Here is a 24,233-nt window from a genome sequence, read left to right as displayed (position 1 = left end):
TTTCATCTCTGGTTTCATCTGCTTATTATTACCATTTGCAGGGTTGCTTCATTCTGAGTGATTTCTTAGATTCACAGGTTGCAGGCAGTGGTGTGCTGGTAAACCAGCTCTTTAAGTAAAGAGCATTTGCTGATTTCTGTGGTGTAAATATTCCCACCAAGGCTGATTTGGGCTCTCAAAATTTTTGATTATCTAACAGTTGACTCTTGAGAGTCTGTAAAAAGATAGCTCTAGGACAATCAAGTCCTTCCTCTTTGTCTTTGTGGATGTTGATTCTGGTTTTCTTTAATTTTGCTGCTACTACTTCTCTGTAAAATAAATGTAAAAATATGAAAATAAGTAAAAATCCCAGTTGTTTCATCTATTAAAATATTCATACATTTAGTTTTTTATTCAGCAAATATTTATTGACTGCCAGGGATTTTTTATGATAACTTCATAATAGTTTTATGGTTCAGTTGACTATTATGCCAGAAGTCACATTTAGAAAGATAGAATTGCCGAGGTGGATAGAATGTGGATGGTCAAGCATGAGGCTGAGCTGAATTTGTATTTGGATGTCTCTAGATTGGTCCTAATGTTAGTCTTCTGTATTGGGGGTTATAGACCCATGATTTCTTCTTCAGCAAAGCTGAATGATTAGAAGTCCTGGGTGTTTGGGGTATTACCTCCTCCTGAATAAAGAGCATCCTTGTGTTTACCTGTTTAAGTGAGTAATGCAATTTATGGTATAACTGTCATGGTAGATAAGGGTTAGAGCCATAGTTTTCCCAGGCAGCATAGGACGTGCAAGCTTTTTTCTGTGGTTGATCTCTGTAGGCTTTCAGTGGTCCTTTGTGAGGAAGGTGGAAAAACACGTGTCCTCTTATTCAACTCAGGAACTATTTGGCTCAATAAATATAAATGAATGCATGAATGATTGAGTAAAAAAGCAAATCAGGAGTTAAATAAACAAATAGGAACCATAACTGCAACAAAAACTGTGGGAGTATAAAACTTTGTAGCACATTGGTATAGTGATTTAAATCCTAAAAGCTCCCTATAACCTCTCTAAAGTATCTGGTTTAAAATAAAAGTGTGTTTAATACCACTTGACAAAAGAAAACTACTTTGAACATCATTGCTTTTAGCTTTTTTCAATCAATACTCTTTGACAAAGAGAACAGAGGATGATATCAATGGACAAAAGAATTTTGGGTTAATGCAAAAAAAGCTCTTCTTGTTAATGAGAATTGAAGTGTTAGGCCCTTGAGATAGCAAAAGTGGCCGTAGGATATTATACAACATTTTCTTGGGATGATCTCCCAAGCTTCTTTAATTTAAACACTTACTGACAAACATTTATTGTTTGTTTCATACCAGGCACTGTAATAGGTACTAAGGAGACAATTAGGGAGTAATAAACATATAGATGCTGTCTTCTACGTGACTCTTATATATTGAGAGGCAGAGAATCAAATGAACACATCAGGATATAATGTCAAACTGTAGTTAAGTCCAGTGGGGGAAAAAATGTTGGGGACCTGATCTAGCCAGAGAGTGGGGCTGGAGGTTTTTCCTCCTGAGACAAGTGATCTATGAACTGGGAGCTGAAGGCTGAGTAGGGTAACCTAGGCACAGGCGATTGGAGAACATGTGACCTGAGAAGCAAAGGTTCTGTGGTGGGAGCTGAGTGCCTCTCCAAGGAGCTCAGGGAAGGGCATTGTGATGGGCTCAGAGAGCGAGAAGGGAGAGTGAAATGAGGGAGAGACCGGAGGGGCAGGCAGGGCCCGGTATCACAGGCCTTGCATCTATTTTAGGATTTGAACCTTCCCTTCAGAGAGCAGTGGGAATCAGTGAAGGGTGACAGCAGAAGAGTAACAGGAGCAGACTTGCCTTTTCAAGCTATCACTCTGGCTGCCGTGAAGAATACTCAATAGAAAGGCAAGGAGTGGACATGGGGAGGCTCTTGTCTGCATGAGAGGTACTGCCTGAGAGTTAGCAGAACTGAGAAGTAAGTGCATTCAAGAGATGCTTAGGAGGGAAAAGCAATAAGGCAGAGCACAGTAGAATATGGAAATGAGACAGATGGAAGGACTTCTGGGTGCTAGCTTGAGTGATTATGGAAGCTGTATCTTTTACTGAATTAGGGTTGGAGGGCCAGGGTATTGTTGTTACTATTTTGGGGTGGGGGCATATTCAAGAGATTCTTCTTACACAGTGAGACCCCATGGACTGTAGCCCACCAGACTCCTCCATCCATGGAATTCTCCAGGCAAGAGTACTGGAGTGGGTTGCCATTTCCTTCTCCAGGGGATCTTCCCAACCCAGGGATGGGACCCGGGTCTCCTGCATTGTAGGTAGATTCTTTACCAGAATCTGAGATTGTGAGCTCAGATTCTGAGCCACCAGAAAAGCCCATAAGATACCTTAAGACGCCCAAATGGAAACGTCATGTATGTGGTTGGCTGTACCATTTTGGAGTTTTAAGGAATCAGTGCTAGAGAGAAGCTCTTAAAGCTTATTGGCAGGTAGATGGTAACTTACGTCAATGAGTTTGTATAGGGCAGTGATCCTCAAAATGTGGTCCCTCCTGCCAGAAGCACTGATAGCGCCTGGAAACTTGTTAGAAGTGCACAGTCTCAACCCCTTCCCCAGACCTGCTGAATCTGAAACTCGGATGGGGTCCAGCATTCTGTGTTCTAAGAAACCATACTGGCAGTGCTGATGCTGATGACATTAAAGTTGAGAGTGCCCAGGCTTGGGAGAAAGTATGAAATATGAAGAATCTGAGTCTGGAGTTGAACCTTGAGGAGATGGGAGGTGAAGGATGACTTTGCACAGGACATTGGGATGGAGCAGTGTTGAGAGGGATAGAATCCAGAAACAATGAAGAGAATATTCAGAGGGAATTACCTGTTCCTGACATTTTAATGGTAAATAAAATGATGCTTGCAGAATGTTCCCTGGATTTAGAATAAGCAAATCCAGAGAGACAGAAGTAGATTAGTGATTGTCAGGGATGGAAAGGGGAGGGAGAAGGAATGAAGAGTTATTACAAATGGGTGTAGTTTCTTTCTGGGGTGACAGAAATGGTTTGAAATTAGTGGTGTGAATTGTTGTTCAGCCACTCAGTTGTGTCCGACTCTTTGCAATCCCATGGACTGCAGCATGCCAGGCTTCCCTGTTCTTCACCATCTCCTGGAGTTTGCTCAAACTTATATCCATCAACAATCTCATACTCTGTTGTTCCCTTCTCCTTCTGCCTTCTATCTTTCCCAGCATCAGGGTCTTTTCTAATGAGTCAGTTCTTCCCATCAGGTGGCCAAAGTGTTGGAGCTTCAGCTTTAGCATCAGTCCTTCCAATGAATATTCAGGGTTGATTTCCTTTAGGATTGACTGGTTTGATCTCGTTGCAGTGCAGGGACTCTCAAGAGTCTACTCCAACACCACAGTTCAAAAGCATCAATTGTTCAGCGCTCAGCCTTCCTTATTGAATTATGACTGTACTGAAATTGTGATTTGTGACTATACTAAAAATCACATTATGAAAACACTGAAAATCACTAAGTTGTGTACTTTAGAAAGGCTAAAATGATCAATTTTATTTCATTACAAGAATTTCACCTGGGTTTAGCAGTAAGGAGATCACTGGTGACCTTAGTGAGACATGTTCTTGGCATGGATGAGGGTAGAAACAGAGTTGGTTAAGATGTGAGAGAAGAGAAAGTGGTAGCAGTGAGATGAGTAATTTTTCAGAGAAGTCTTATTTTAAAGAGGAAGCCAAAGAGAGGGTAGTGGTTGAAGTCAAGAAAATTTTTTATTTTTTTATTTTAAAAATGGTAGGAACCTGAAAAATGTTAAAATTCTATTGGGAGGGGTCCAAGAGAGAGATATAGAAAGGAAAGAAATCATCCATTGTGTTGAATAATTATGCAGTTTCAGAGTGGGAAGAACTTTTGAGTTTACTAAAGCCTGATGTATTCCTAAACTTCACCTCCATTTCACACAACAATGTAGGTGGAAAATATTCCTTGCAAGTCATCTTCCAATTCAAACTTGAACGTTGTGTGGGTCAGGTATCTTGCTGCCTTCCAGGACCAACCATTTTATTTTTAGATGCTGGTGACTACATCGGGTGGTTGAGAAAACTCAACAGGAAAGATTTATTTATAAAATGGGAGATAATATGACTTGTAGACACAATGGGGGAGGAGACATTGGGACCTATTGAGAGAGTAGCATTGAAACATATTTATTACCATATATAAAATTAGATAACCTGGGGAAATTTGATGTATGATGCAGGGAGCTCAAATCAGGTGCTCTGTGACAACTAGAGGGGATGAGGTGGGAGGTGGGAGAGAGGTTCCAGAAGGTGGGGACATACGTATACGTATGGCTGATTCATGTTAGTGTATAGCAGAAACCAACGCAATATTGTAAAGCAATTGTTCTCTGATTAAAAATAAGTATATTTAAATAAAAAATATTTATTTTATCAAGTAAAATCTTTCAACTTCTTAAGGGTACCTTCCAACTTATTTTAGCCCATCATCCTCACTGCCTGAAGAACCCAGTGCCATCGCTTCCTGAACCTTTTGTGAATTATCTGGTATTGATTGGGTCGATGCTGATTTTTCCACTGTTACCTTAGTATTCAGTTTTCTTAGTCTTCTAAATTATTGTCACTCATTTATCTGATTTCCAGCTTTCAGAATTTTATTGATGTCTGCTCTCATCTCCCTGACCTTGTTGGATTCCATGTTAAAAAGCCCTTTAGAATTCTCCTTCTGGTGGGGTTTTGGTAGATACAAAATTTATTGTCACCTTTATCATTTTCTCTCTCTTTTTCCCACAGAGAATGTGTAACATGTCTCTGTGTCCCTTCACTTTATGGTTGCTCTCCTTTGACTGTGTATGTGCCAGATGCCATTAATAAGCCATTTTTCTCTTGCCTAGTTACGAGGGCAGCTTTCTGCCTTCATGAGGATTAAATGTGTTAATGTGTCTAAATTACCCAGCATAGTAAGTTTTGGTAAAAAAGGTATGTCATCAACTTCCCCCAGTCCTGAGGATGTGACTTAATTTTATTGCATCCTTATTATATTAAATGTCTGCCTGTCTTTCTAGCTTGCTGTGACTGCCTTCTATCCTAATTTCGTCAGATGGCCTATTAACTCTCCCTTCACTCTCAAGTCTACATGTTTGATCACCACATCACTAGAGTTGTCTTTTCAGTTGGTAGAGACTGGCTGTGCTAGGACAAGAGATGTCATCATAATCTCACCATGCTTTGCAGACAGTAAGAAAGACTGGATTTGGAGCTTGTCTGATAACCTATATTTGTGCATTTGTTTAGCTGAGTCTAGGTGGGAAGGTATACTTGAAGAAGTAAGGGGCACCTTCAATTCTTATAATTTCTTCTATCTTTTTTAAATGCTGAGCTTTTCTTTTCTTTACCAAAGCAGTAGTTTTTGATCTAGTGTTTGTGGAGAGAATTCAGAGGATCAGTGAATTTAGATGACAAAAATTCTTTATTTTCACTAACCTTATAAGATAATGTGCGTGTGTTCAGTTGCTCAATCGTGTCCAGCTCTTTGTGACCCCATGAACCACCTGCCAGGCTCTTTTGTTCGTGGGATTTTCTGGGCGAGAATATTCGAATGGATTGCCATTTCCTCCTCCAGGGGATCTTCCTGTCCCAGGGATTGAATGCCGGTGTCTCCTGCATTGGCAGGTGGATTCTTTACCACTGAACCACCTGGGAAGTCCCAATTTATAAGATTAAATTCAACAACTGGGTTGGCTGAAAAGTTTGTTTGGATTTTTCTGTAAGATAATTTTTCCAAAAGATGTAACAGCAGTAAAACCTGAACGAACTTTTTGGTAACTCAATATAAATGTTGTAAATAATAAACTATAGTAGTATTAGCAATTCAAGTGACTTTTTCACAATAGAAACTATAGACATTTTAATATCCCATTACAGCTGTTGTGTATATCTTAAGATATTTATGTTCACTCCTTTAAAACTATAATCAGACCTACTACTAATATGTTAAGAATGGTATTGTACATAATTAAGTATTGTATTATATATTTGTTTTTGTTATGTTTTGATAACTTTACATTTAATTACATTTGTCTTTTATCAGTTCTATGTATTCTATTCATTTGAAAACATTCTGAAAAGAGGGATCCACAGGCTTCATGAGAATGCTGCAGGGGTCCATGACAAACAAAAGGTTCTGAACCTTGTCCTAAAAAGACACATTCCTACAAAGGAATGTGTTGTTATTTATATAAATTAGTATTTTTTCTTAGATCCATAGCTACTACTTTCACTAGCTTAATCCATTAAAATTTGCTTCTTAATATATGATTTATGTCTTTACAGGATATTTGAAAAGGGGGCTCTTTTTTTTTTCTCTATGTGTTCAGATAGCATTGAAAAAGAACTCTTTAAATCAGGATGAAATACCTAGAATAACCCTTCCTTAACATAGGTTAACTTTGAAGTTTCAGGACTTAAACATTTCTGTTAGGCTGCCTTGCTTAGGTTAACCTACTGTTTTTCTTTCTTTTTTTTTTTAATATTTTTTTTTTTTTTTTTAACCTACTGTTTTTCAATTAGGGTATCAGGGTGCTGAAACTCAGTGATGTTGATGTTGCATTTCAGTTCGCGGCTTAGCAGCCATCGGTTCAAGTTCCCTTGACTGGTTGTGATACAAGACTTAGTTCTATGTTAATTATGTGTTAAAACCTTAAAGAGTCATTTTCTCCCCATGAAGTGTCTTCTGTGGTGTTCCCCGCTGGGACCCCCACTTTGTGTGGTACATTTGACTTTGTGATTGGCAGGTGCCTGACAGCTCTGTTCATTCAGGTCAGCAGTGGAGGCTGGGCCAAGCTACTGAGAGCCTTGAGGTCAAGTTTCTTGCCTTGGACACCTTGGAACATTGTTAGTGATAAAGCTCCAATGCCAGTTCTGCTAACTGACCTGAACTTGATACTAGAGTTTTATGTTGCCTAAAGAAGGCCTGCTAAGTTGCTCTAAAAACTTAAATAAAGGATGAAGCACTCAGTTTTCGATGCAGTAGGTCTCCACTTTTCCTAGAACCCGAGAGGAGATTGTTTGGAAGCAGGATGGCATTTTCCTTAGCATTTTTTGTGGGGATGAAGGTGGGGTTAGGGGAGCAGAATGGAAGTGGCGGCATTTAATCTGTGAAAGTAACTGCCAGGTTTTATTGACCTGAATACATTGTCCCCCTTAAACTTTTATGTTTGTATTTGCCATATGGGCTTTCCTGATGGCTCAGATGGTAAAGAATCTGCTTGTAATGCAGGAGGCTCAGGTTTGATTCCTGGGTTGGGAAGATCTCCTGGAGAAGGGAATGGCTACCCAGTCCAGTATTCTTGCCTGGAGAATCCCCATGGACAGAGGAGCCTGGTGGGCTACAGTCCATAGGGTTGCAGAGAGTCAGACGCAACTGAATGACTTTCACTTTCACCACTTTGCCGTATTCCTGCCAAATGGTTATTTCTCTTTCTGAATACCTCTCATGATGATGCATGTTTTACTTAATGAAACACTCATTGTTAATAATAAGAATAATAGTCATAATACTTATTGAGTGGTTCCTTTGTGCTAGGCACTATAGGAAGGACATTATTTTTTTTAATGAAATCCAACAACAGTTCTGTGAATATTAAATTAGTAACTTCATTTCACAAATCAGGAAAGCAAAACAGATAGAGGTAAAATTGGCTTGAGCTCCCAGCCAATATGTGGCACAGTTGGAATTTGAAGGCAATCTGATCACAGAGCTCTGGTTCCTAAATCTGCTTTCTCTTAACTCAGCTTGTTGGATTCAAGCAATTTCAGAAGTGCTTGAGTTAAGCTGTAGGAGTAGTTAACTAGTAGGATCTGATGTGTTATATAAGTTTACCATGTTGACAGCTGTGAAACCAAACAAGCATGTATCCAACTGACATATTATTTTGAGTATTCAAAATGCATGTCTTTAATGTTACTTTTTTTTTTTTGCCTTCATAGGGATGCTTCCTTTGGAAATTGCACTTACAATCTCACCATCCTTGACTGTTTGCAGGGAATCAGAAAGGTAATAACAATTTCCTTGCTGTAGCTGCCATCATAATTTAACAATATGAAAAAGGAGTGGAGTTGCTATCTTTGTTGTTGGAGAGAAGGGAGAGGGGGTAGTAAGAAGGTGGCTTTCTACTTCTTGAACGATGGTTGATCTGCAAAATACAGACCACAGGGCCAACAGGGGAGGTGTTCTGGGGGATAACTCTTCTTATAGACGCGGAAGGGGTCTCCCTTTCTCATTTAAACTATTTGTATTAGCATTTCTACCTGCTGCCATTGCCGTGACCTTGCTCTGTCACCTGCTCAGCTTCCTTATCAAGCTAGATCTTGGTGTGAGAGAGGCAGGAAGTCATCTAAGCCACAACTCTCCTCTGTCAGTGTGGAGAACATTCCCACCTTGCTTTTCTCATTGGATAGTATTACATACCCAGGAAGTAGTCAGCAGGTTAGATATTATTATCTCACTTTTACAGATGAGGAAACAACCCCAGAGAGGTTAAGTCACTCTCAGGGCCACAGGGAGTTATTAGGGCTTCTTCTAACTCAGATTTCCATATCAGTCTGGAGTTCCTTCTAGTATCTTATCCGGGTATGTCATAAACCCATGGTTGTCCCAGTGTGGGAACTTGTGCAGAGATGCGGATGCTCAGACCTCATCCAATAGCAACTGGACCATGAACTCTGGGAGCGGTGCCCTGCTGTCTGTGTGATCTGATGCACTCTAAAGTTTACAGCCATAGTTATTGAGTTATTTATATACGTTGTGGAGAAGTTAATCCAAAAGATTGTTGAGAACTTTGGAATATGTTTTAGAAACATTGATTTACAGTCTGAGTCATGCATGTTATGCTGTGAATTCTAAAGAAGCTTCAGAGTACATCATTCCATCTCGAACATACAGCCATGACTTTTACCAGCCAGGAATGTATGTATTTCATAACCCATTGGCAAGGGTCATCGTGTAAATATAGTATCAGTAGTGAGCTTTGTTCTAGATTCTTTTCTCTGATGCAGTATAACATTGCTTTTGCCTTATTTTAAGTTGAGAAAATTGCTATGGTAAAATATGCTACTTGTTTTCCGTATGTTTGTTTTTGATTTTGTTATTTCATTTTAAAATGAACTTAAACTCTGTAAAACTTTAAAATGGTTTTCAAACATTTTTCATTTCACTTAAAAACTATCAAGATAACCTAGCCTATCTCCTGCGAATAACATCACCAAACCACACTTCCAATAACACAAGAACCCTTATGTATATTTCACCCAGTATACAATCCAGAATTGTAGCATTTAAAAAATATGACTCAATGGAAAAGGGTAATTTATTTATGGTCACTATTATTATTATTGCTTATCCTGCCATCTGGTACAAGCTGTTTCTTTTATAATACATATGAAATTGAAGAAGAGTTCACACTGGAGTATCCCTCCTGTTGTTATGGTAACTGATAACTTGATACAGACATTTATGACATCCTTGCTCATGTAAAAGGAGGACATGACTTTGTTCATTAATAAGGTCTTCTGTAAATTTCTTGTTTCATTAAATGCTGGGGTTTATTTTACCCAAATGTAAATGAGATTTAGAGGATCTGATTGATTGTTCAACATGTCTCTAAGTAACTGGGACACATTGCCTCTCTGAACGCTCTCATATGGGGCTTCCCAGGTGGCGCAGTTGTAAAGAATCCACCTGCCCATGTAGGAGACTCAAGAAACACAGGTTTGATCCTGGGTCAGGAAGATCCTCTGGGGTAAGGTGGGCTACAGTCCAGGGGATCGAAAAGAGTTGGGCATGATCGAGCGTGTGCACATGCCCACACACACACACACACACACACACACTCTCAGACTATTTTTGTGGCAGTGAGTACTGTATCTCCTATGAAGGTAGAGTATGTCCACATTTTTGCCTTTTTAGAAAGCATATCTTTCTGATTTTGATGTATTGGCATCATTATAAGCGCAGGTTGTATATGTGTGAACTACACATAGAGGCATACACAAACACAAACACTCTTTAAAAAAAGAGGAAGCAAAGTGGTAGTTCAGGGCATGTATTCTCACTGTTTTGTCTGGAATGGTACATGAAGATGAAGTAAGTTGCTTTGTTTAAAGGTGAAATAATTGAGATAGGTTGTTCTGCTTGTCCTGTAGAGGTTGTCTGAACCAGTTTTGTCAGAGTCACTTAGGAAGGCATTTAAAAAATGATGATCCCACCCTCAGAAAACCTGATTTCATAGTTCTGCGATGGGGCCCAGGGGTCTGTATTTTAAATATAAATTACCTTAAGTGCAGGTGTTCTACATTTTGGAAAACACCGGTCTCTAAGGTATTTTCAAAGATAGATGTACTAAACTTGGCTTAATAGATTCTTCTATTTTTAATGACTTGATCATGTAACTTTTAAAAGTAACTGATTTTGTATTCTAAGGTAATTTGTATAGCTTCATGACTTATAAAACAACAGATACCTCTTCAAAATATTATGTCTGAATAAGCCAGATACTTTTAAATTCTAAATCATTGGTTATAAAAAAGAAGTATGAAAATTTTCTGTTGTTAAAAGATCGATTCTTCCTTCTAAATTGTAAGAGTAGTCAAGTACATTTTTACTCTTTCAAAAACTAACACTGTAAAACGAATTCTCTCATTGTAGACTTTAGGAACAAATAAGGGCCTATTAAGTAAAAACTCCCTTTTTATCAAATATCTCATTAATGATAAAAAGGAAAAAAACCTGAGAATAACTGATTTTTCTTCCAGCTGAAAATTTAATCACGATTATATATTCTGTTATAGTTAGGTGTGAATTAATTGCATAGTTCCCAATAGGTTTTAACTATACATTTATAGTATGATCCATTTTATATATATGAATAATTTTAATTAAAAACTAATGTGTATTAGAACTCAAGAAGCATATTGTGTGGGACATATTTTCATATTTTTCTAAGTGTTTAGTCCCAAAGACAGCCCCAAAGCAAAATTATGTATGTTAGATGGTTTCTAGATATGTATCACGAATTGAAAGTTTCAAATTTTCTCCTTCAGGTCAGGCAGAATCATTTGTGAGCAGGAATTCCAGAAATGCCTAGAAGTCGTTATCAATTTCACATGAAAAACTAATTCAAATTCTGCTTTTAGGGATTACAACATGGATTTTTTGACTTTGAGACATTTGATGTGGATGAATATGAACATTATGAGGTTTGTACATTTTAATTTTTTGGAAGCTATAATTTCACATTGATTAAATTGTTCTTTTATTCCTAGCACTCAGGTATTACAAATTGATTGACTGCTAAATAAAAGCATTCTGCAGTTTTCTATAGTTGTCAGCTTCATCCTTTCAGCTTTGATTATTGCCTTTGAACTGGGAGTTATCAAAATTTTAGTTTAGGAAAATACCATGTCTCTCTATATTCTTTCATCAAACCTTTATTGACAGTTACTTTGAACCTTTAGTTTATAAGAAAAAACAATTTAAAAGTATAATTTGGTAGTAAAATCATGTTACTTTTATTTAAAAATCTGGGTTTTGATTAAAACAAAACCAGATTTGTGTCTTGTAATATTTTTGATTGTGTATATCTTGATTTGAAAGGTGGCTGAATGTACTCAGTTCTGAGAGTTGGTTGAATTTTTTTTTTTACCATGGGACCATAACAAAGGGTTCCCCTAGTGGCTCAGCCATAAAGAATCTGCTTGCAATTTGTGAGATGCAGAAGAGGGGTTGGGAAGATCCCCTGGAGGAAGAAATAGCAATCCACTCTAGTATTCTTGCCTGAAAAATACCACGGACAGAGAAGACTGGCAGGCTACAGTCCATGCAGTTGCAAAGAGTCTAACAGGACTGAGTGACTAAACACAGACACACACACTATTACAAAGTTTTTGAATAGTTATCTTGCCTGCTCAGCAAGGCAGTTTAGGCAAAGGCTGTCCAAGTTACATTGTGCTATAAGGAGGTGTTAGGAAAGAGCACTTCCAGGTTAGCAGAGGAATCTTCAGTTCAGTTCACTTCAGTCACTCAGTTGTGTCTGACTCTTTGTGACCATATGAACTGTAGCACTCCAGGCCGCCCTGTCCATCACCAACTCCTGGAGTTTACCCAAACTCATGTCCATTGAATCAGTGATGCCATCCAACCATCTCATCCTCTGTCGTCCCCTTCTCCTCCCACCTTGAATCTTTTGCAGCATGAGGGTCTTTTCAAATGAGTCAGCTCTTTGCATTGGGTGGCCAAAGTATTGGAGCTTCAGCTTCAACATCAGTCCTTCCAATGAACATCCAGGACTGATCTCCTTTAGGATGGACTGGTTGGATCTCCTTGCAGTCCAAGGGACTCTCAAGAGTCTTCGCCAACACCACAGTTCAAAAGCATCAGTTCTTCAGCATTCAGCTTTCTTTATAGTCCAACTCTCACATCCATACATGACCACTGGAAAAACCATAGCCTTGACTAGACAGACCTTTGTTGGCAAAGTAATGTCTCTACTTTTTAATAGGTTGTCTAGGTTGGTCATAACTTTCATGGCTGCAATCACCATCTGCAGTGATTTTGGAGCCCAAAAGAATAAAGTCAGCCACTGTTTACACTGTTTCCCATCTATTTACCATGAAGTGATGGGACTGGATGCCACGATCTTCGTTTTCTGAATGTTGAGCTTTAAGCCAACTTTCTCACTCTCCTCTTTGACTTTCATGAAGAGGCTCTTTAGTTCTTCTTCACTTTCTGCCATAAGGGTGGTGTCATCTGCATATCTGAGGTTATTGATATTTCTCCCGGCAATCTTGATCAAGCTTGTGCTTCATCCAGCCCAGCGTTTCTCATGATGCACTCTGCATATAAGTTAAATAAACAGGGTGACAATATACAGCCTTGACGTACTCCTTTCCCTATTTGGAACCAGTCGGTTGTTCCATGTCCAGTTCTAACTGTTGCTTCCTGACCTGCATACAGATTTCTCAAGAGGCAGGTCCGGTGGTCTGGTATTCCCATCTCTTTCAGAATTTTCCCCAGTTTATTGTGATCCACACAGTTAAAGGATTTGGCATAGTCAATAAAGCAGAAATAGATGTTTTTCTGGAACTCTCTTGCTTTTTCCATGATCCAGCAGATGTTGGCAATTTGATCTCTGGTTCCTCTGCCTTTTCTAAAACCAGCTGGAACATCTGGAAGTTCACAGTTCACGTATTGCTGAAGCCTGGCTTGGAGAATTTTGAGCATTATTTTACTAGCGTGTGAGATGAGTGCAATTGTGCAATAGTTTGAGCATTCTTTGGTAGTGCCTTTCTTTGGGATTGGAATGAAAACTGACCTTTTCCAATCCTGTGGCCACTGCTGAGTTTTCCAAATTTGCTGACATATTGAGTGCAGCACTTTCACAGTATCATCTTTTAGGATTTGAAATAGCTCAACTGGAATTCCATCACCTCCACTAGATTTGTTTGTAGTGATGCTTCCTAAGGCCCACTTGACCTCGCATTCCAGGATGTCTGGCTCTAGGTGAGTGATCACACCATCATGATTATCTGGGTCATGAAGATCTTTTTTGTACAGTTCTTCTGTGTATTCTTGCCACCTCTTCTTAATATCTTCTGCTTCTGTTAGGTCCCTACCATTTCTGTCCTTTATGGAGCCCATCTATGCATGAAATGTTCCGTTGGTATCTTTAATTTTCTTGAAGAGATCTCTAGTCTTTCCCATTCTGTTGTTTTCCTCTATTTCTTTGCATTGATTGCTGAAGAAGGCTTTCTTATCTCTCCTTGCTATTCTTTGGAACTCTGCATTCAGATGCTTATATCTTTCCTTTTTCCTTTGCTTTTCGCTTCTCTTCTTTTCATAGCTATTTGTAAGGCTTCCTCAGACAGCCATTTTGCTTTTTTGCATTTCTTTTTCTTGGGGATGGTCTTGATCCCTGTCTCCTGTACAGTGTCATGAACCTTCATCCATAGTTCATCAGGCACTCTGTCTATCAGATCTAGTCCCTTAAATCTATTTCTCACTTCCACTGTATAATCATAAAGGATTTGATTTAGGGTATACCTGTATGGTCTAGTGGTTCTCCCCACTTTCTTCAAATTAAGTCTGAATTTGGCAATAAGGTGTTCATGATCTGAGCCACAGTCAGCTCCCAGTCTTGTTTTTGCTGACTGTATAGAGCTTCTCCATCTTTGGCTGCAGAGAATATAATCAGTATGCTTTCAGTGTTGACCATCTGGTGATGTTCATGTGTAGAGTCTTCTCTTGTGTTGTTGGAAGAGGGTGTTTGCTATGACCAGTGTGTTCTCTTGGCAGAACTCTGTTAGCCTTTGCCCTGCTTCATTCTGTACTCCAAGGCCAAATTTGCCTGTTACTCCAGGTGTTTCTTGACTTCCTACTTTTGCATTCCAGTCCCCTATAATGAAAAGGACATCTTCTTTAGGTGTTAGTTCTAAAAGGTCTTATAGGTCTTCAGAGAACCATTCAGCTTCAGCTTCTTCAGCATTACTGGTTGGGGCATTGACTTGGATTGGCGTGATATTGAATGGTTTGCCTTGGAAATGAACAGAGATCATTCTGTTGTTTTTGAGATTGCATCCAAGTACTGCATTTCGGATTCTTTTGTTGACCATGATGGCTACTCCATTTCTTCTAAGGGATTCCTGCTCACAGTAGTAGATATAATGGTCATCTGAGTTAAATTCACCCATTCCAGTCCATCTTAGTTCGCTGATTCCTAGAATGTCGATGTTCACTCTTGCTGTCTCCTGTTTGACCACTTCCAATTTGCCTTGATTCATGGACCTAACATTCCAGGTTCCTATGCAGTACTGCTCTTTACAGCATCAGACCTTGCATCTATCACCAGTCACATCCACAACTGGATGATGTTGTTTTTGCTTTGGTTCTGTCCCTTCATTCTTTCTGGAGTTATTTCTCCACTGATCTCCAGTAGCATATTGGGCACCTACCTAGAAGTAGTCAACTTTTCCTGAAATGTGAGACACCAGTAGACTCTGAGTAGGTTGACCATTCGTGAAAATGAGCTGTTCTGTCAAGGTTCTCCAGGGTTATAACATTTATCACTCTTCTTAGCAGGGCTTCCCTGGTGGCTCAGCTGGTAAAGAATCCACCTGCAATGTGGGAAACCTGGGTTTGATCCCTGGGCTGGGAATATCCCCTGGAGAAAGCAAAGGCTACCCACTCCAGTATTCTGGCCTAGAGAATTCCACGGACTGTATAGTCCTTGGCTTCACAAACAGACACGACTGAGCTACTTTCACTTTCACTAGGAGGACAAGGGTAGCCCTCACATTCTGGTCTCTAGGTCAGGATGTATCTGTTCGGATATCCTGCTTACATGTTACGTTTGACACATCTGAGAAGAAACTAATCATCTTTCACCCAAACTTGGGCTTTGGCTTTGTTCATCTGTGTGAATGGCATCACTGCTCTACTGTTCACCCAGGCTCAAGACTGAAAACATCGCTTTTTCCCCTCCATAATCTGTTGACTATTTGAGTTCCCGTTGCTAGGGCCCCTGGGGTGTGTTTCGTCTCTCTCTTCCTCTGTGTTCTCATTTCCTTCCCCTGGCTCAGGTGTTGTGTCCTCTCTGGTAGACAATTATAACTGCTCTTTAAGAAGCCCAGGCCCTTTGCCCCTTGGTCTTTCACACACTTCACTGAATGGTCTTAAAACAGAGTTCTTGCCTTGTCTTGTCCCCACACTGGCTGCCGCTCCCATTACCTGGCTGAAATGAGGATAAATTCCCCTGTCCTGGCATTGTTAGCTTTGGATGCAGTCCAGCCCACCTTGCTGGCCCGTCTCCTGTTTCTTCAGTCTGTGCACTCTGTGTTCCAGCCCTTCTGGGCTGCTTATTTATTGTTTCTTGAATATCTCTGCACCCTGGCTGAGCTTGTTTTCTCCAAATACCCGTCACCTTTAACATTTTCCTCTCATGTGTGTAAAATCCTACACAGATCAGCTCTCACCCTTTACAATATTCTCTCCCCCTCTATTTCATGTGTCAAGATTTGTGCTTTCCATTTTTCTTATATTATGGCTATTTGCATAAAAGCTTTATTTTCCTTACTAGATTGTAAATTCCTTGTGGACTGTACATGATTAAATGGAAAATGTGTCCTGTGTTCTTGGATAGAAAGATTTAACCTCATAAAACTGCCACTTCTCCCTAAACTAATACATGTAGTACAATTTATTAAAAATCTCCAAAGAATTTCTTCTTCTTAAATTGTAAAAACTTTGTTATTGTGGCATTTTAATTGGGTTGTCCAAAAAGTTTGTTTGGGTTTTTCCATACGATGGTACAGAAAAACCCAAATGAACTTCTTGGTGCACCCAATAGTAGTGTCGAAAAAAAAAAGAATCCTACTACCCACCCCCATCCCACAAAGAATTGGGAACAAAACGATTGCATTTTAAGGGGGAAGGTTGAATAAATAACTTCTAGTACAGATACACCATGGAATGTTATGTAGTGATTTAAAGAAATTGACTTGAGCTATGCCACTTTTCGTGAATGATTTCTATTATATATTGATTGGAAAAAGTTGATACGGAAGAGTGCTTATAACCTTCTATTTTTTTAAACAAACAATAACAAGACCCGCCTCCACCTTGTACATATATCTGTCTATCTGTATTATATGAGCAAAGGTATCAGTAATTTCCTATGAAGCGAGTGAAGTTTAAATTGTATAGGTCCCCATTTGCATGGAATCCATTTTTGTGTTCATCATTTTGTATTCTTTTTTTGAAATGGGCCTCCACGTTAGATAAGTTTCAAGTCTCCCCCAAACCTGCATCTCTGTCCCATGTATATGAACCTGGAGAAAAATACATGGCAAAACAACTGGAGCCATTTCAATGAAAGAAGAGATTGGGGTGGAGGTTAGAGAGGGAGGAGGACAAAGACCTACCACAATAAAGAGAGAAAACTAGTTGATGATTTACTTACTCCTTTCTCTTTTTTAAAACTTTGATGGTGATGTTGAGAGTTAGTTGAAAAAGCTATTGAAAACCCTAAACATAGTTTAACTTTATTTTTGAAAAGCACGCAACCAACTAACTAAAAATCTGATAAGAATGTGATCACATCTTAACCTGAATGAATAACAACGACCATCAGCCAGGTAATGGGAGGAGAGGAGGCAGTTGGTGAACACTTGAAAAGTTTTCCATCAAATAACTTCCTTTTAGAGAATGATTTGTCTATTCTATCATAAAGCCTATAAAATAAAAAATCAGAAGTAGATGTGTGATCAGCAGGTAGGGGGCATTTCATAAATGCTGCTTAAGAAACAAGTGGATAAATAAAGGAACTCTTCCTGACAATCTGTGGGCCCAATCGTTTTTTGTTATAACTTGTTCCACTGTTTGCTCTACTTTAGTGAGTCTGGACATTTGGTAAACTCGTGGAATAGCTAAGTTCATATACTTCATTAGCTCTAACAAAGTCAGTATTCCAACGAAGTCTATAGTTTTCAAAGTAAAAGTGTTATTATTGATAGCAAATTATGAGAATGTAAGTCTTAGATGATAAGGAAATGTGCAAATTAAAGGTTCCAAAGGCACTTCTTGACTAAACCTCATTTAATATTTGACTCAAGAAAAAGCTTAAATTGATGATATAGCAGTTCTACGTGAGATTAAAAGGGAGTCTGTTATTTATTTATGTATTTTGGCCGTGCCGGGCTTCGTTGCTGTGCGCGGGCCCTTCTCTAGTTGCGGTGAGTGGGGGTTACTCTTTGCCGCCGCATGTGGACCTCTCCCTGTGCTGGCTTCTCTTGTGGAGCACGGGCGTGGGCTTCAGTTTGCAGCACTCAGTCAGGCCCAGTAGTTGTGGCACGTGGGCTGAGTAGCCCCTCAGCATGTGGAATCTTCCTGGACCAGGGATCAAACCCATGTTCCCTGCATTGGAGGTGAATACCTGTCCACTGTACCACCAGGGAAATCCTAAAACAGTCTTGTGATAAGAATGCTTCTTTTAATGTTCATGACAAGGTCAGCAGAGCATAGGAACTACTCTGCTCATTCTGCAAAAGGGTCTAGAGCAGTGCTGTCCAATAGAAATATGAGAATCATATTTGTGTATATAATATATATATTCAAAAAGCTAGTAGCTGCATTTTAAAAAGTAAAAAGATACAATGAAATTAATTGCAATAATATGTTTTCTTTAATGCACTGTACCAGAAATAATATTTTGGCATATAATCAATGTAACAATTATTAATGAAGTATTTTATATTTCTAATTTTGAATTGAGCCTTTGAAACCCAGTGTGTAATTTATACTGCGGCACATCTCAGTTTGGACCAGCTACATTTCAAGTGCTTGGTAGCCAGACATAGCTAAAGTGCAGATTCTTCAAGGACAGGCTTGCCAATGAACCATCATAAATGACATGAAACCTAGGATAACGGAACAGGTTACATCTTGCAGCTTCAAGTGTTTTAATTTTTCACGTAAGAATTAATTTCAAGGCTCTATTCTATTTAGAAGGTTTGGACTAAGATATCTCAGGCTGTTACATTATTTTTATATGACTTACAAATAGTCCATTGTATAAATTATTGATAAACAAAAGTATTTTCTAAAATATGGTCTCTTTAGGTCCTTTGCCAAGCTGTTGTGGAACTATATTTTTGATCATATTTGCACTGATCAAATAGATATATTCTTGGAGCTATGCTGGGAGGATCGAAAAAGTAACTGCAACATGAGGCCCCAAAAACTTCTGCTAAGAATCAGTGTCCCCTTTTCCAACAGGTTTCTTAAGGTATTCTCCACGAACTTGAGAACTAAGAACAGTCACTCCTTTGAAATCTAACCATCAATAAGTTTATTTGAAAAATTAAAATAGACCTTTTACTCTAGGGAAAAACAGTGAAGATGAAAGAGTATGAGTATTCAAATTATGTATCTGTAGGTATGTGAGGGGCTTCCCTGGTGGCTCAAAGGTTAAAGCATCTGCTTGCAACGCAGGAGACCTGGGTTAAATCCCTGGGTCGGGAAGATCCCCTGGAGAAGGAAATGGTAACCCACTCCAGTATTCTTGCCTGGAGAATCCCATGGACGGAGGAGCCTGGTGGGCTACAGCCCATGGGGTTGCAAAGAGTCAGACACAACTGAGCGACTTCACTTTCACTTTCTTTCAGGTACGTGAGGATGTGTATCCTCTCTAGCAGTAAAGCTTAGTAAATATTCAAAGTATAGGAAAATATTCTGTTTGTAAGACCCTGAAATAACACCCACATACAGAATCTGCCTTTGGTCAACTTCTGTTCCTTTGTGGGGAACTATCCTTACTGAGTAAGACCTTGTTTAAATACCACCGCTCACTAATGATGCCCTCTTAAGCAGTTGTTATTCATCAAAGAGAATTTGAAGTTACATCTTTAGTTTCTTATTTTGATTGTCCCCTAAACAAGATGGGACTTTCCACTACCTAAGAGAAGGCTTGCTATATTGTTGATGTCCCTTTGTTGGGCATACACAGATGGCTCACAGAGCAGCACCCTATTTCTAGTTGTGGGGAGGGGAGAGAGAGAGAAATGCAAAGAAATGGAGCTTCCATGGCAGCATTTGGAGTTGCCTCATCAGTGTGCCTTACATTTATGACTGCATCTAGAATTTGGCCTATGCAACTTTGAGGAGCTGCTTTAAATATCTTTTTGGGATCAGCTACTTGGAGAAGACTCTTGAGAGTCCCTTGGACTGCAAGGAGATCCAACCAGTCCATTCTGAAGGAGATCAGCCCTGGGATTTCTTTGGAAGGAATGATGCTAAAGCTGAAACTCCAGTACTTTGGCCACCTCATGCGAAGAGTTGACCCATTGGAAAAGACTCTGATGCTGGGAGGGATTGGGAGCAGGAGAAGGGGACGACAGAGGATGAGATGGCTGGATGGCATCACTGACTTGATGGCCGTGAGTCTGAGTGAACTCCGGGAGTTGGTGATGGACAGGGAGGCCTGGCGTGCTGTGATTCATGGGGTCGCAAAGAGTCGGACACGACTGAGCGACTGAACTGAACTGAAGAGCTTCAAGTTAATGTAAAACCTACTTCAAAAGCTAAAAGATTGCTTTGACTTCTTTCTTTGAGCTATTTCCTTTCTGCCATTATGTTTTTCCTCCGTAAGTCATCCCTTTATTTTGAGAAAAAATGCTTTCTATGAAATAATTTTATCAATATGAGGATATTTCCCAGAATATCAAGTAATTATTAACTTGATCTGGTGCTTTTATGTGCTGGCAAACCTGGGGCGTTTCTTTACCACGGGTTACTTGATGGAGGTGGGTGGAGCTGGGTTTGGCTTCGGCAGGCCTGATGACAGGCAGGCTGGCTCCTGCCGATCTGAGTGGAGTCACAGTACAGGGCTTCCTCTTGTTTTCTCTGGTCACGGCACATGTGGAAAATGTGACTGTATTTGATCAGCACTGTGTGATCATAGTTCACAGCTTTCGGCGACTGGCCTGGGATCCCGGGCTGCCCCAGCCCCAGCCCAGGCAACTCCATTCTGTTAAACTGATTGGGAGGCTTTGTTCTACAGAAATAAGGTATGCAGGTCAATGTTTGTTATATGAGAACCAAGAAGCTGCATCACACTCTTTATGGCTTCAATTTGGTAGCTTTTCAGTTAATTTATTGAACAGACATTTATCAAGTACTTCTGTTTGCTCAGTATATTTGCTAGGCCAATATTTTTTTTCAGAAGGTGCCCTGTAATTTCGTTTCTCCATGGGTGGGTTTAGAGACTTTGTTCTTATCAGCTGCTGTCATACATTCCATGTATTCTTGTGCCTCATTCTGCAGGTGTTATCATGTTTGACCCTTCCTACACACTTCCCTCTTTATGATTGTCAGATTGTCTATGCAGCATTTCTCGCTGATCTATGACAGGCTGAATGTGGAAAGTTTTGCTTCTGAGACTCTAGCAATTCATAAGTTATAGTTATTGCTATCATCGCCTCTTCTAGAAAGTGATTTCACATTTTCTTGGCCGCATTACAATGGAGCCCATCTGGGGACTGTGAGAAAGTGTCAGTAGATTCTGAATGCTTGGGACTGGCTGGGATTTTCTTGGTCCTTGGGTGTCTTCCATCAAGTCTCCACATCACTCTCAGAGACCATGTTTTAGAACTTAAGTCTGCTTATATCACTCCCCTGCTTTAAGTCCTCCATGGGCTCTACCCTCAGGTAGAGTGTGGAGGAAATGCATGCCCCTGAGTGCAGCACAGAAAGCCCTCTGGACATGAGCTTTGCCATCTTCCCCCTGTTTGTCCTTTTGTCTTCCTCCTCACACCCAGTCTGCATAGCTTCCTGGGTGGCAGTGTTTCTGCATACTTTTGTGCCTTCACACATGTTCTTGTTTCCTGTTCCTCCTCCTTGTGACCTTTTCTCCCCTGCACACAATATTTATCTATTTGCATGTCTTAAGCCTTGGACGGCAAGGAGATCAAACCAGTCAATCCTGAAGGAAATTAACCCTGAATATTCATTGGAAGGACTGATGCTCATGCGCCGATACTTTGGCCACCTGATGCAAAGAGCCGACTCATTGGAAAAGACCCTAATGCTGGGAGAGATAGAGGGCAGGAGGAGAAAGGGGGTGGCAGAGGATGAGATGTTTAGATAACATCACTGACTCAATGGACATGAATTTGAGCAAACTCCAGGAGATAGTGGAGGACAGAGGAGCCTGACATGCTGGAGTACATGGAATCCCAAGGAGTTGGACACGACTTAGCAACTGCAAAACAACAACAAAAACAACAAAGTCATTCTTAACTCGATGGGAGCTCTTCTCACACAGCCTTATGTGATGCTCTGTTTACACACCTGTGACATCCCTGCACTCTGGATACTTGAAGTCAAGAACCGTGTCTCACTCATTTTTGTATCAATAAGTAACCCAGTAGCACAGAATACTTATAGTGGGCTGTCATTCAATGTTTATGAAGTGAAAGAACTAATGAATAAATGAGGGAATGAGTTCTAAAAGCAGGAGTATAACACATTTCAAGACATTTTATATTATCTGTTAAAACTAACTACTTTTCAATGGCAAATGAGCAAGACATATTAATTAAGAATCCACTTTGATTTTGTAGTGACACTCCAGGGAGAAAATTTATTGATTACGATAGGCAACTTCTTGAAATGACATTTCTTTTTTTTCATTACCAGCCAATCTATGAAGCAAGAGTGAGTTGTTATTTTCTTTTTTTAAAAAAAACCACTTATTTGCAACACAGATTGCTAGATATTGTAATCTTCAATCAGGGCTAGCATGTAATGTCAGTTTAGTTTAATATATGAACAGAGACTGTCCCCAGGTTGACTATGTCATTCTTCATTGCAGTTTAATAAGTAAATTGTCAAATGATCAGGTGGGGTAAATGCCCAATATTGCCCTTTTGTATATACCTTGAAAATAAAGTTTGTCAGGACTCTTCTCTCTCAGTGTGTTACCTCAGGTCAAGGGCAGGAATATTTGTTGAACATCTGACATATGAGGTTTCAAGGCTTTGCTTTCAATTAGAATTTGTATAGCAAATTAGAATGTAATCTAATGCTGCTTCGGCACTCAGCTTTCTTCACAGTCCATCTCTCACATCCATACATGACCACTGGAAAAACCCTAGCCTTGACTAGATGGACCTTTGTTGGGTGTTCATTGGAAGGACTGATGCTGAGGCTGAAACTCCAATACTTTGGCCACCTCATGCGAAGAGTTGACTCACTGGACAAGACCCTGATGCTGGGAGGGATTGGGGGCAGGAGGAGAAGGGGACGACAGAAGATGAGATGGCTGGATGGCATCACCGACTTGATGCACATGAGTTTGGGTGAACTCCGGGAGTTGGTGATGGACAGGGAGGCCTGGCGTGCTGCGAATCATGGGGTAGCAAAGAGTCGGACATGACTGAGCGATTGAACTGAACTGAACTGAATGCTGCTTGCTTTGTTCTCTGTGAATGAAAAAACTGGGGGAGAAAAAAAAAAGACGTGAAGTTCTGGCACTGTAGTTTTGAATTCCTGTCATATGACTGGGTCCAGCAAGCTCCAGAATGCAGGTATATGAGCATGTCCTCACACTTGGAGGGACTAGGGAGGTGAGCCTCACAGGGTGCCTATTAAAAGAACTTTTAGAAGCATTTCCCTGGAGCTGTCCTGTAGGGTTGATTATACCCCCAAAGACCACAAGTTTAAGGAAGCAAGATTCAATCTTCTTGGACCCAGTGTTTTCACATCTACTAAAACACTGTACCCATTGCTGCTTCAAAGATTGTGTTGGTTAAATTTGTAAAGTATCTTGAGGTCAAAGAAATTCCCCATTTTTTTTCTTCCTCTCTATTTATTGTTTGGTCTCTGTCCTTCCTTTCACCTCCACTTCTAAAGAGAGCAGTCTTGACTTTGTTGTCACTCACGCAGTCAACTGATAATGGGTCTTGCCTTGACCCTTATCATTCAACTGAAACTGTTCTTGTTTAATGCAAGAGTTACCCAGACGGAACAGTTGACTTGGTCTTCTTCCTACTTGATTTACTCTGTGGCCACTCTCTAATTCTAGAAACTCACTTTCCTTCCCCAACTTCAAAATTCTATCTCTTGCTTTTCTCTTCCTTCCATCTCTGGACATGTTTCGGGCTCCCTTGCAGGTTCTTTCTCTTCCTTTGGCCACCAGAAATGCTACTGGTCTCTAGGCCAAGTGATTTCTGGTTCAAAACATTTTCCATGAGTGAGGGGACTGTCTCCAAATTCAACAACCACATATATGCTGATGGCCTCAAATCTTGATGTCTTGAGCACTGGAAAGGCACCTACACATGTACACCAGATTCTTGCTCCCTGCGGTTGTGCCAGCAGGGGCATTCACTGGATGGGGGTGAAGGTCCCTAAATGTTTTCTGTATTTAGAGGTGACGCAGTCATCCACATGGGGCTGCTCTTTCCCTCTACCACACTGTTCCTCTCAAAGTTCAGTTCAGTTAGTCGCTCAGTCGTGTCTGACTCTTTGCGATCCCATGAACCGCAGCACGCCAGGCCTCCCTGTCCATCACCAACTCCCGGAATCCACCCAAACCCATGTCCATTGGGTTGGTGATGCCATCCAACCATCTCATCC

General features: G+C 40.1%; 1 protein-coding gene across 6 annotated transcripts in view; it reads left to right on the top strand.

The window, feature by feature from the left end:
* The window catches only part of CDC14A (cell division cycle 14A), a 189,641-nt gene that overhangs the window by 81,253 nt on the left and 84,155 nt on the right, over positions 1-24,233 (top strand). For all 6 annotated transcript variants that reach the window (XM_010830982.1, XM_010830980.1, XM_010830977.1 and 3 more), the window contains 2 exons: positions 8,036-8,102; positions 11,240-11,302. In XM_010830982.1, coding sequence (XP_010829284.1) covers positions 8,036-8,102; positions 11,240-11,302 — 130 coding nt within the window. The remainder of the gene's footprint in view (positions 1-8,035; positions 8,103-11,239; positions 11,303-24,233) is intronic.

Source organism: Bison bison, unplaced genomic scaffold (genome assembly GCF_000754665.1).
Source record: "Bison bison bison isolate TAMUID 2011002044 unplaced genomic scaffold, Bison_UMD1.0 scf7180017864519, whole genome shotgun sequence".
Classification (NCBI taxonomy): Eukaryota; Metazoa; Chordata; class Mammalia; order Artiodactyla; family Bovidae; genus Bison; species Bison bison.
Note: the sequence above shows the minus strand (reverse complement) of the source record. Positions and strands in the feature narration are given on the sequence as shown.